General features: G+C 38.2%; 2 protein-coding genes across 12 annotated transcripts in view; one reads left to right on the forward strand and one right to left on the reverse strand.

Annotated features, from left to right (window-relative positions):
• rpl35 (ribosomal protein L35) overlaps positions 1–12,937 on the forward strand; it is a 657,733-nt gene that overhangs the window by 518,259 nt on the left and 126,537 nt on the right. The window lies entirely within an intron of this gene.
• The window catches only part of slc4a4b (solute carrier family 4 member 4b), a 77,984-nt gene that overhangs the window by 25,926 nt on the left and 39,121 nt on the right, over positions 1–12,937 (reverse strand). For 2 of the 4 annotated variants that reach the window (XM_007233979.4, XM_007233980.4), the window contains exons 5-10: positions 12,283–12,443; positions 11,983–12,162; positions 9,881–9,976; positions 7,155–7,231; positions 2,345–2,502; positions 1,076–1,163 (exon numbers count right to left, since the gene is read on the reverse strand). In XM_007233979.4, coding sequence (XP_007234041.2) covers positions 1,076–1,163; positions 2,345–2,502; positions 7,155–7,231; positions 9,881–9,976; positions 11,983–12,162; positions 12,283–12,443 — 760 coding nt within the window. The remainder of the gene's footprint in view (positions 1–1,075; positions 1,164–2,344; positions 2,503–7,154; positions 7,232–9,880; positions 9,977–11,982; positions 12,163–12,282; positions 12,444–12,937) is intronic. The other 2 variants (XM_007233981.4, XM_007233982.4) reach the window with 1 other exon arrangement.

The following is a 12,937-nucleotide window of genomic DNA, read 5'->3' on the forward strand; positions in this document are numbered from 1 at the left end:
TTATTGTCATTCGCATCACATGTGGTACATGAGGTGGAACGAAATTGTGATCTCACGATCCAGTTTTACACCCAAAGAGCTGTTATTAATAGATATATAGATAAAAAAAGAATACAATAAAAGAAATAGAATATACAAAATAGATAGATAAATATCCCAAGAATAAAAAAAATAAATAGAGAGTAGAAGGTTCAGCAACATGAAGTCCAGAGTGCAAGTGTGCTATAGCAGCATGATAATTAGAGCAGTGGAGATAAAGTGTCTCAGTGCAAGTAAAGTGACCATGTTGGTAAACAGTAAACAGTAATTTGTCCTTGGTGTCAGTGCAGTGTGTTGTTAAGTGGAGTTTAAGAGTCTTACAGCTTCCGGAATGAAGCTGTTTCTGAGTCTTGTTGTTTTGCACTTAATGCTCCGCAGCCTCCGGCCTGAGGGGAGTGGGACAAAAAGTGCGTGTGCTGGGTGGGTGGGATCCTTCCTGATGCAGGTGGCCCTTTTCCTGCACCTGGAGGTGTAAATGTCTGATGGGTGGGCGTGGGAGACAACTCTGTCTGTTGTTTGGATAATAGACTGCTGCCTCGCTCTTATGTCCTACTGATTATTCTTTAAAATTGTAAAAAAGGATATACAGCTGAAGAGATCCAATTATACAGAAGTAATGTAAGTGTTTGAGTGTGTTTGTGAACTGGCAACCTGTGTGTGTGTGTGTTCTGTGGAACTATATGTGTGATTCTAAGAAGGCTTTTCTTTAGCCTTCCTCAACTACCCTGACCTTTCATCTATTAGATACCAACAATCTAATTAAACATACACACACACACACACACCTAAAGTAGACCGACTATTGCACCTACTCTTACATGATCTTGCTCTTACGCATAACACACAAACACCTCCAGTTTTCTAGAGAAGTTCATTGGCAGTGCTATCTGGCTTAAGACACCCTGTTTTTTTTTAAAGCTATGTTCACAGAATAAGTGAAAGTGGCCCAAAAAAATCAGATGCGGTGGCAATCTTGGTAATTTTAGGTTATACACTGGACAAAACTACACAAACACACAAACACACACACACATACCTCATCTGACATAAGAGTAGCAATTGCTCTGCCGATCTCATGGTAGGATCTGGATTTTCCTTTGGGCCCCAGGAGAACAAACAGAAACCTGTAAAACCACACAAAACATCAGACATTTCATTGTTCTCTCACACATTACACAACAGTTTAATACAATATATACAGCTCTGAAAAAAGACCATTTCAGTTTTGGAATAAGTTTCTCTGATTTTGCTATTTATAGGGACATGTTTGAGTAAAATGAGCATTGTTGTTTTATTCTGTAAACTACGGACAACATTTATTCCAAATTCCAAATAAAAATATTATAATTTAGAGCATTTATTTACAGAAAATGAGAAATGGCTGAAATAACAAAAAGATGCAGAGCTTTCAAACCTCAAATAATGCAAAGAAAACAAGTTTATATTCATAAAGATTTAAAAGTTCAGAAACCAATTTGGTGGAATAACCCTGTATTTTAAAAACAGTTTTCTTGCATCTTTGCATATTTTCCTCCACCAGTCTTACACACTGCTTTTGGATTACTTTATGCTGCTTTACTCCTGGTGCAAAAATTCAAGCAGTTCAGTGTGGTCTGATGATAGTGATCATCCATCTTCCTCTTGATTATAATTCAGAGGTTTTTCAATTTGTTTTTTTTTAAGTGGTCTCTCTTTCCAGAGCTGTATATTAAATATGGTTTAATATTGTATATTATTAAATAGGGTACATGCCATAAAATGCACAACCATATTAACAATATTAACCAATATGGAATAAACACTGCAAACAGACATCAGCTGATCCAGAATCTAAACTTTCCACTGTGGCCTCAATATATACAATATATACTTAACTGCAATATACGTACTTAACTCTTAAGTCTATTATCTGTATAATTCCTACATAACATATACAAAATTAATAATTATAATGCACATTTAGTTTAAAGTCAAATGTGTGCTAAAATAAACACCTAACACTTTCACACTGATCTATAAGGTTCATGAGGTTTCATGTTTTATTGTTCACATACAAGTTTACAAGCTCTACAGTATAGAATGCACATCACCAGTGCAATAAAATAAAATATATAGCTCATGAAAGTGTTGGTAGCATGTTTCAGAGCTGCAAACCCACTGCAACAGTAAGTACAAGACAGAGTGCACATATAACAGACTTGTGATTCACTAATCGGCAGCCAGCCCAGTAAAAAGACCAAGGATGGTGTGAAGGTGGGAGCAATGTGCGGTGTGTCCCGTGTTTATTTATGTTACTGGTCATTACCGTGTGGGCACAGGGACTTCGGTGAGTCCTCCCAGCATGACAGCCTGCTGCAGCCGCACAAACGCCACAAAGGGAGAGTCCAGGAAATCAACCTCCCCCACCAAAACGTTAGACGCCTCTGCGTCCCGCGGGATTTTCTTCATAAACTTGTTATTTAACTACAAAAGAGACAGAGAGACAGCAGAAATAAAAGTGAGGGCAAATTAAGATAATTAGTACAAAACAGCTTTGCAATGTGCTTCATATTAAAGTCACAAAAGACCTCTTCAGAGCACAGAACCACAAGCATTTTTATACATGACCCCAGTGCAACCAAAGGTTTGACTGAGAGATAAATGCAACATATATACAGTACTTTTCTCTGTAAAATCTCATTCAAACTCATTGATTACCTTAGAAGAGACGCAGCTTAACATAAATACAGTATTGTGAAAAAGTTAATGGTATACTGTGAGATAGTTTGAGAAATAAATCTTGGTTCCAGATTTCTCCCCAGACAGCACCCCAATGTCAACATAATTGTCATAACTGTCATAGTATAAATAACACACCATCACATGTATACATTTTTAGTAAAAGAAAGGTTTATCCAATCAGAACAGTACATGTAATACAACAGTGCTAAAACAACACCAAATTAACCACTTTTTTGTTGTTTCTGATTTTGATCCCATTTTCTCCCTAATTTACACAACCAATTCCCGAACCCACTCATTAGGACTCCCCCTATCACTAGTAATGCCCCAACACACCAGGAGGATGAAGACTAACACATGCTTCCTCCGACACATGTGAAGTCAGACTCCGCCTCTTTTCGAACTCCTGTTGATGCAGCATTGCTGAGTAGCATCACAGCGCACTCGGAGAAAAGCACAGCGATGGTTCCGATACACCTGTGCTGCGGACATCACCCTTTGAAATAACGTGGGGAGGGAGCGCCATCTACCCATCCGGAGGGAGCAAGGCCAATCGTGCACTCTTGGGGCTGTGGTAGCTGATGGCAAGCTACATGAACGGGATTCGAACGGGCGATCTCCTGATCATAGTAGCAACGCCTTAGTGCGCTGGACCACTCAGAGCCACATGAAAATGTATACTTAATATAGTACAGTATAAGCAAAAAATAATATCGCAATACTAAAGTATATTATTATTTATTCATGTAACACCATTACATCTATCTTACAGTGTTTTTGATAATAATAATATACTTTTTATGAAATGTTTTACATTTTTTTAAAATATAATTCTTATGTAATTAAGGAAATAAACACTTACTGCACAGATAAGCATTTTTCTATTTTTATTTTCACAAAATACAACATAACAGTTAATAAACTTACAGCTATTTTATTTCTCTTCTGTATAATTACCATTTGGAAAACACAAGGGTTTGTGTGACAGGAATAGTATTATTATTATTTTTGTTTCAATTCCTTGTATGGCCACTTGTGTATAAAACCAAGCACTACACATGCAGACTGCTACTACTAACATTAGTTAAAGTTTATTATTAAGTTTACTATTATAGCAAAGAGTAAGTGATTAAGAGCAAAAGCAACTCACTCTGTCAACTTGAAATAACAGAGTGGGGTCAGCAGATGCAGAGGTGCATAATAAGCAGAGGTTGTCAATCTCTACAGACATCCAAACTTTATGTGGCCTTCAGATCAGCTTATGAAGAGTGTGTAGAGAGCTTTATGTAATTGTTTTTTTTAATGGCAGAGCAGCTCCATCAAAGCTTTACATCACCAAACACAATGCAGGTGAGCAGATACTTTTAGCAATATAGTGTACATACTTTCGTGCATACTTTAAATATTAAAAGGCAGTTAGTACTAAAGCTCACTAGTTATCATTAATAACCTGGAAATTTAATATCAAAGAATTGCACCGACATACCAATTTAAAAAAAGGTCATCAGGAAAAAAATAGGCATTTCTCTCCCTCAATCTGACATTAAGCATTTAAACTCATTGACTCACGCAGGATTTCAGGTTAAATAAACACTCTCAGAAATCAAACGCTCCAGCTACTGCGAAACACACAGTGGCCAACCTGCAAGTAGTGTTTATCGCGGGTCAGAGATAAGACTTTCACTGTACACTAGCGTAGCCTGGCCTCATATGAAACAAACTGACGCGGAGACGCTTGATAAGTCAGTGAGGGGGAGTTGTGGACTCTCAGGGGTCAGGCGGTGATTCAGTTTATTTGCTTGTCTGGAATGACAGATAAGGGCTGAGCTTCAGTAGTACTGTGAAAACAGGACATTTTAGAGAGGCCGCATTCGTGGAAACACTCACACACACGAGAAACCAAAACACATTATACGACCAAATGTTTGTGGACACCCCTTCTATTCAGCCCATTTAGCTATTTTTAGTTAAAAAAAGGAAAAAAACATATCTAAAGCTACGTTTCTAAAAAAAAGGAGGAGTTTTTTTTTTATGGCTCTCTCAGTCACATGACATCGCATTCAGTAGCTCCTCCATGTCCACTAGCTGTTGTGTTTACGTGAATCTCTGTGGAAACGCGTGACTAAAGTGTAATTACAGTGTGTGGCAGTGGACAAATAGCTATATTATTAAACACAAGGTGATGAAACTCAGAGATGTAAATACAGACGGGACTAAAATTACCAGAGGACCATGGAGCAAAAAACAGTCGGTAATGCAGCCTGTAATTTATCAGAGGACGTCTAAATAAATAAAAACACGTTCATGGTCATTCTGGACAGGAATAAAATCACAGAGAACCCCCATAAAAGAGAAAATTACCCAAGGACCCCCTGAGAAACTAATCTTGTCCGGATAGGGCATGTCTAGTGATTAATGAGATGAATAGAACTCCCTGGAGCAGATAAATATAAATCTATATTTGCCATGCCAGACAACAAGTGTGTGCTGGAGGAGTTAAAATCATTTGTAGCTATGTAGCTGTGCAGCAAAGAAACTGTGTTCGCTGTATTGATGGTTTTGCTCTATACAATACTTTAAGGATGAGTTAGGGATGAGTTGGGAATGACCCATGTTGACCAATGTTGATCATTAAAATTCTAACCTCACTAACACTCTTGCCGCTGAATACAATCAAATCCTCACAGCCATGCTTCAAAATTTAGTTAAATGCCTTTTTTAAACACAAGCAGGATTAGATACTTTGATAACTCTTGATTTCAGAAGAAAATATAAAAAAAATGAATGAGCCGGTGTCCCAATACTTTTGTCCATACCCCCTATTTGCATACAGAGGCCTCACAGAGTGAGTGAATGTTTAACAGCGGGATTTGGGTGAAGGTTTGTGCGTGTCGTAGGTTATCAGTGTAACGACTCCAAAGGTGTGAGAGCTGAATACAGTAGCAGTACTGTTCACATGACGGAGGTAATGACTCTGACGCAACCTCCAAAGCGCGGACAAAAAAAACTGCATTTCTGCGAGAACAAGACCGGAAACACATTAATAAAACCGACTGCGTGAGAGTTTCCGAATCAAAGTACTGTCCCATGTGAAACCAAAGCGTTAGAAGGTTCTCACGTGTACATGTGTATAAACTGTACTCGTGAGTATGAGTGAATCAATTAAAGAAGTGTGCTCATGTTTGCCTGGGTGTGTGAGAGAAAGTCAAACGTGCTGTTGACTGTGTAATAATGAGCGAGAGTGAAAACAAAGAGTTGTGTGAGCTTGTTATTGAGGTCACTGTTTGTCCTCCACTCTCTCCCAGCCGCAGTATCCTTCTCTGACCCAGCTCCAGTCTCTCCAGCTAGACTAATACATGGCAAGTCATGAAGTTTCCTCAAACAAAAGATCTGAGCCAAACGCTGAGGACAGTGGGTCAGTTCTGCTGCGTGTGTTATGAAAAATGAGTTTTAATCTTACTCAACTGCATTGCCAAAGCCAAAGAAATGGCTAGAAAGCAGGTTTTGAGAAACACAGGTGTAGAAACGTCATTCTACTGAATCACCTCAATCATTTTTGCTGACCTCAATATTGCCTTGAATGCATTAATGACTCCACCCATGAATTCATTCTGATGACTGTGACAGGTGAAGGTGTGTGCTTCAGTGAAGCTTCATGCATTTTATATTGCAACGTAAAATAACAGTGGAATAATTACTAAACACATTTCTAATATTTCATATAAAGTTCTGGAAAAAAATAAGAAACCACTTAAAATTATGAGTATGGATGATCACAAGCCATAAAACCAAATTAAACTGCTTGATTTTTGCACCAGGAGTGGAGTAAAGTTATCCAAAAGCAGTGTGTAAGACTGGTGGAGGATAACATGCCCAGGTGCATGAGAACTGTGATTAAAAAACAGGGTTATTCCACCAAATATTGATTTCTGAACTTTTAAAATGTTATAAATATGAACTTTTTTTTGCATATATTTCAGCCATTTCTCATTTTTTGCAAATAAATGCTCTAAATGACAATATATTTATTTGAAATTTGGAAGAAATTTTATTTGTAGTTTATAGAATAAAACAACAATGTTCATTTTACTCACACATAAACCTATAAACAGCAAAATCAGATAAACTTATTATAATCAGATAAACTGTTTTTAATACTCATTCATGTATGTTCCTTCTAACTACTTTCATCAGAATGAGAAATTCTTGTTCCTTTTTTCTGTATTTGTGTTTCCTGCAGCTCTTCTGCTGTGATCTTGAGATTTTACAGTAAACACTCTCTACATAAAAAGATAAATGATTTATAGTAATAATAATGAGATTATGTGCATATCACCTAAGCCCAGAACTGTATATAGGCACATTACAAAGATATATTCAATGGCTAAATGTACCTGATCTTTCTCAGGCTTGTCGGAGAGGTCATTGAGGCTGCTGGAGGTCAGGTTACGGTGGGCTGTGGTTGGACTACCTGTGCAGGTGAGACAAAGCAACAGTCAGCAATGAGAAGCTAAAAGCTGTTCACAAATTATAAAATAAAGCAGCCTTTAGAGAGAAAGAGAAAAACCTTGAAATTAAACAAGAAAAGACTTAAGCAAAAGAAATTAGATATTTTGCTTTGCCTTTTTTATTACTTAAATTTACGCAATACTTATTCTAACAGGCCAAACTGAGTTCACAATGAGCCTGTTCATATTTTTTACAGTATACGGACACATTCAATTCCAATGCTATGAGTACACTAAATTATTAAATACAGGACCTAGCCATGCAGTCTGCTTTTTTTAAACATTAGTGAAAGACACACTCCAAATCTTGTAAAAACCTTTCCCAAAAGAATGCACATCAATACCTATGCATTTAAAAAGAGATGTCATAAAAGTAGTTCTTGTAGGTGGGATCCATAGATGTCCCAATACTTTTGTTTATTGTGTAGCTGCAGCTTTGTGGAGGTAGTTATCATAGGTCAAATACACCAATGTTCGTTTTTAAATGAGTAAACGTTTTACGCTCCTCTGTAACACTACCTGCTTCAGGACTGGCAAAGAATGTCCTTATCTGACAGATTGAGTTTCGCTGGGTGGTGTTCGGGTGTGTGTGTGTGTGTGCGTGTGTGTGCGTGCGTGAGTGAGTGTACTAAACTAAATTTACACAAGCATTAAACGTATTTAGGAAGGGTTTTCCAGGCACAGATTAAGAGCTGAGTCTTGGAATTCACAACACTCCACGTTTTTTTTCCTATTGACTCCACTCTACTTTGCCGTTCTCCTACACACTTGTTCAACATTTTAGGTAATACCAAGCCCTTCTTTAGCGAGTAGACTGAGTCTAGACTAGATTTTCTAGATCAATGACTGTAGAAAACATGGATTTCTATAGAAATGAATAAGTGAGGCTCTCCTGCCTTGGTAGGAAATCTGACCAAAGGTGACGTTCCACTTTTAATGTCCTGCTTGGAACTCCAACATCCAAAATCCATAAAAAACTGCATTTGTTCCACTACTACAGCTACTCCACATAAATATATAATAAAGGGTGCAATGCAGGTCCTGGAGACAACAATCTTATCCAGCCCAAGCTGTTAAGCGAAATGTAGCTTAGTCAAATAATATTTAAAAACTGATTTCAGGAGGAAAATAAAAATGTGGCAAAATAAGCACAGAGACAATAAGATTGCAGTTCCTGCAGAAACTGTCAGTGTGATTGCTAAGGTGTTGCTATGGTATTCGTATAGGTTGCCATGGTGTTGCAAGGTGGTTGCTAAGGTGTTGCTATGGTATCTCTGGGGGTTGCAATGGTGTTGCTAAATTGTTGCTAGATGGTTGCTGAGGTGTTGCTATGGTATCTGTGGGGGTTGCAATGGTGTTGCTAAATTGTTGCTGAGGTGTTGCTATGGTATCTGTGGGGGTTGCAATGGTGTTGCTAAATTGTTGCTGAGGTGTTGCTATGGTATCTGTGGGGGTTGCAATGGTGTTGCTAAATTGTTGCTGAGGTGTTGCTATGGTATCTGTGGGGGTTGCAATTGTGTTCCTAAATTGTTGCTAGATGGTTGCCGAGGTGTTGCTATGGTATCTGTGGAGATTGCTATGGTGTTGGTAAGTGGATGCTTTTTGGTAACTAAGGTGTTGCTATGGTATTTGCAGAGGTTGCTATTGTGGTGCAAGGTGCTTGCTAGGTGATTGCTAAGATGTTGTTAAGTGGTTGCTAAGGTGTTGCTATAGTATATGTGGGGGTTGCAATGGTGTTGCTAAATTGTTGCTAGATAGTTGCTGAGGTGTTGCTATGTATCCATGGAAACTGCTATGGTGTTGGTAAGTGAATGCTTGTTGGTTGCTAAGGTGTTTCTATGGTTGCTATGGTGTCTGTGCTCCTCTATGTATATCGTCGCTGTCCAATAAAAAACAAGTATCTCCAAAACAGCAACTTTACAGGAGAGAGAAAAACCCTTCTAAACTTTCAATAGAAGTCAATGTAAACAGAGATTATTTCAGGTAATTCTGAAGTATTTCTATTGATCTGTTGTAAGGGATAGTTTGTGTTTCAAATTGTTTAGTAAACTAAAAATCGACAAAAATTAGATACTTGTTTCTAATTGGACAGCGACAATAGACAATTTGCTGACTCAATAGCTTGTATTGTATTGCTTTGTACAAGTTTCTGAAAGTACGCAACGAGTTCTATAAGCATGCCGAAGTTGATCTTCATATCTTGAAAAACTTAAATGTTCATTTATTGTGACATACATGGACATGCACTTTTGTGCCCACTAATGGGCAAAAATCTGAGATATTAACAAAGTTGTATACAAGCCCACCTTTGACACACATTTTAGAGTCTCGAACATTGTGGACCAAGTTAACCAGGTAAGAAAATATTGCAATCACACTAACTAAATATTTGAATTAAGACACTAGAGATGGAAAGACAATTTGGAGAAAACAATTGGGATATGAGGATTTGCAGAGCTACACATCATACTGCAGCCAACCAGCAGATGCACTAGATCTGTGGTGTAATCATGCTTTCTACAGTCATTGATCTAAACTAATAGAGAGGTTTTTGCTTATTTGTTTTACTTTTTCTGGTCAGTTCTACATTTGATCTCCGGTTCTAGACTTACAGAGCAGGCCCATGCTGTTGCTTCTTTGCATCTGTAATTGGTCTTCCGTTTCAAAGGTGTTAAAGCAAGGCACAGGGTGGTCAAGAGGACTACGTACTTTCGTATCATACATACACAGTCACACAGACAGAGGGAGAAAAAAGAGAAGGAAGCATGCCGTGACAGGGGAAAAGGGGAAGAGAAAAAGAAGAAGAGAGAAAGATCAGTTTAAAGCAGAACATTTGGAAAGCTTTAGAAAACTGCAGATTTAGCTCAAATGCAAACCTTCAGATCAGTGTTTCCTCATCGCTATCAGTTACAGGAACACAGACAGGCTTAGAACTACTACAAGGATTTAAGCTAACTTTACTAAGATATTTAGATTTCAGATCTAATCTGACATCAGATCTAATTTGAATTTGAAACAAATAGACATGCAAACATACTGCACACACTGTACCCAGTAACAGAAACTTTAGTATTTATTAAGCTAGTTTTAGCCCTTTAATGCTTGTATAAGTAGCACATCACAGTTACCCCGCGTTCACGTGTGGCAGGTGTCAAGTCACTTGTGTCGCCCCACGCTTGTCTCTTGTGGGTGTGTTCGAGGTTGTTTGCACGTGTATCAGCGTGGACGGTTAGCATGCTATTTACTACTTTCTTCCAAGCTTTATTTTTCTCCAGATTTCTCTGGAAATGCATCATATAAACCAGAAACAGCAGTTATAAGCCTCTCTGCCATCTTCAGGACCTCTCCGCTGATATGAACAGTATGAATCAAGAGCTTATAAAGCAGACAGTGCGGTCCGCCGACCCCTGGGTCTGTGCTTGGTCAGAAGAATTTGTTCCAGTCAACCAATCATTGTAAAATGTTATTTTACCGCGTCATAATTCATTTGCATGAAGTTGAGAAAATCTCAACTTGTCACCATGCAAATCGCACCTTCCTGAACTGAACGTTCCCCTGTTGCATTGCGTCATGATGCTCCAAATGTTCGATGATTTTTCAATTCAATACGGTGTCACAAACGATTTGGTTCTTCTGTGTTCAATGCTTTCAATACAGTATAAAGGCCATTTACTAGCGTCAAAGGAGTCAAATTAGTCTGCGCAATTTGATTCACTTCAAACTGATTCACACCACGGCCGATTTGGCGGGATTAAGGTAAACCTTGTATTGTGAACAAATTAGTCAATTCAAGTATATTAATTTGGCTCAGTTAAGTGACACACGCAAGCCAGCAGCAAGAAAGCAGAGCAGCAGCGCTTAGAATGCAACGAGTGTTCAAATTAGCATAACTTTATTAATGTTCTTCTCACTCTTTATTTTCCTTATCAGAACTTACCATCTGCCACCCCTTTAAGTTCATACATTCAGGCTACTATTACAACTCAGGGTAACATAGCGTGTCGATGTTAACGTTGCACACTGACTTTTTTCTCATTTTTTAAGATTATGGAAAAAACATTTAAAGCAGAGGAGCACAAATGAGGTCCTAGGAGTCTTTAATGCTTCCAGGTGCCACTGAAGCACTAGAAAGTATTGTGCCAAAAGTAATGGGATAGCACTGTGTAAACTGATCATGAAATGTTACCTCAGTGGACGGTCTGGGAATGCCCACACTGGTACAAGTTGGAGCGAGGCCTAATAGTGAGTGCCAGGTGTATCATACTTTCCATTTCTGAAGTTATGTGGGCATTTTACATTCCTTAAAAGTGTCACGTGTGTACTAGGAATACATCATAGAAGACATTACCACACACAGTAGATGCAGACTTAGATGCAGTAGTGCAGTGGGTGGTAATGATCGTAACTGCCGGCATCTAGCTAGAATTTTTAGCGCAAACAGATTTACAGCAAACCAGCATTTCTGGCAGAAATTACATCTACATTCGGTGCACGAGGGCCCGCATGCATATTCTACAAGTCAGTGAAGTGTTTTTTTTTAGCTTCCATGCGACATTCAAAATCATTGTTTATCAGAAAAGCTGAATTAAAGGTGCAAAAGCCCCGAAAGAGAGAAAAAAAGATAGAAACAAAGCAATAGAGACAGAAAAAAGAGAGAAAGTAAGAAAGTAAATAAAAGTTAGTGTATTATAGAATTAAACCAAACCAGCATTACCATTCTCTTGGTTGGAAAACAGCCTACTTGCACTGGAAACAGTTTTGCCAATGTCTGCCAACGAGCGCAGGTTGGACTTCTTGGTCTGGTGACGGTGTTTCCTGAGCAGCGTGAACATGACCTTCTCCTTCAGATCAGGCTTTAGCAGCCCGCTCTCGATCTGACTATCTGTGATCATCTCTGAGAGAAACAGAGAGAGAGAAAACAATAAATAAACTTATTTGCAGAAATACAGAAAGTGTAGAAAGAGCTGCTGGGATTTTAGGGGTAGTTTGTTTGTTTGTTAGTTTGTTTTTTTACCAACAATCTGCTGCAGTGAGTTTGCCTCCATGTCGAGCCTGATAGTGCCCTTCTCTATGCAGGTCTTTAGCTCAAACAGTGAGTGCAGAGACAGCGTGGCCACATGAGGCTTACTCCACCTTTCTCCACCCTTCTCCACCTTCTCCTCGAACTTTATCCACCTGGTGAGGGGAGCAACATGGACACATATTTTACAACAAAACCTAAAGTACACTAAACCTGAAAAATCTAAAAAATATCATCTGGTATTACTTTATTTAAAGGCTACCTACTTAGAGACTTTATATAAAATGCATAAGCACTGAATAATAATGCATTTATAATGCACTGCATGTAAATATTTGCAAAATGACAGAAGACACTGCATTGACAGACTCCAATTCTTATTATTATAGCATTGTTATGAAGATTCATTCCCATATAACCAGACCTACAGTATATATATCCCTAATTGGAGCACCAAGTCTCAGTTCTATATCATCGCTTTCCAAAGAAAATCAAGTATCTCAAAAACAGCAACTTTACAGTGGAGAGAAAAAAACCTCAATGGAAGTCAATGTAAAAAGAGTTCACTTCAGGTCATTTTTAAATATTTCTATTGGTTCGTTCATAAAAAAAAAATGGCACAATGTGAGGGACAGTTTAAAACTGTTTT

The sequence above is a fragment of the Astyanax mexicanus genome, chromosome 17 (assembly GCF_023375975.1).
Source record: "Astyanax mexicanus isolate ESR-SI-001 chromosome 17, AstMex3_surface, whole genome shotgun sequence".
NCBI classification, from domain to species: Eukaryota; Metazoa; Chordata; class Actinopteri; order Characiformes; family Acestrorhamphidae; genus Astyanax; species Astyanax mexicanus.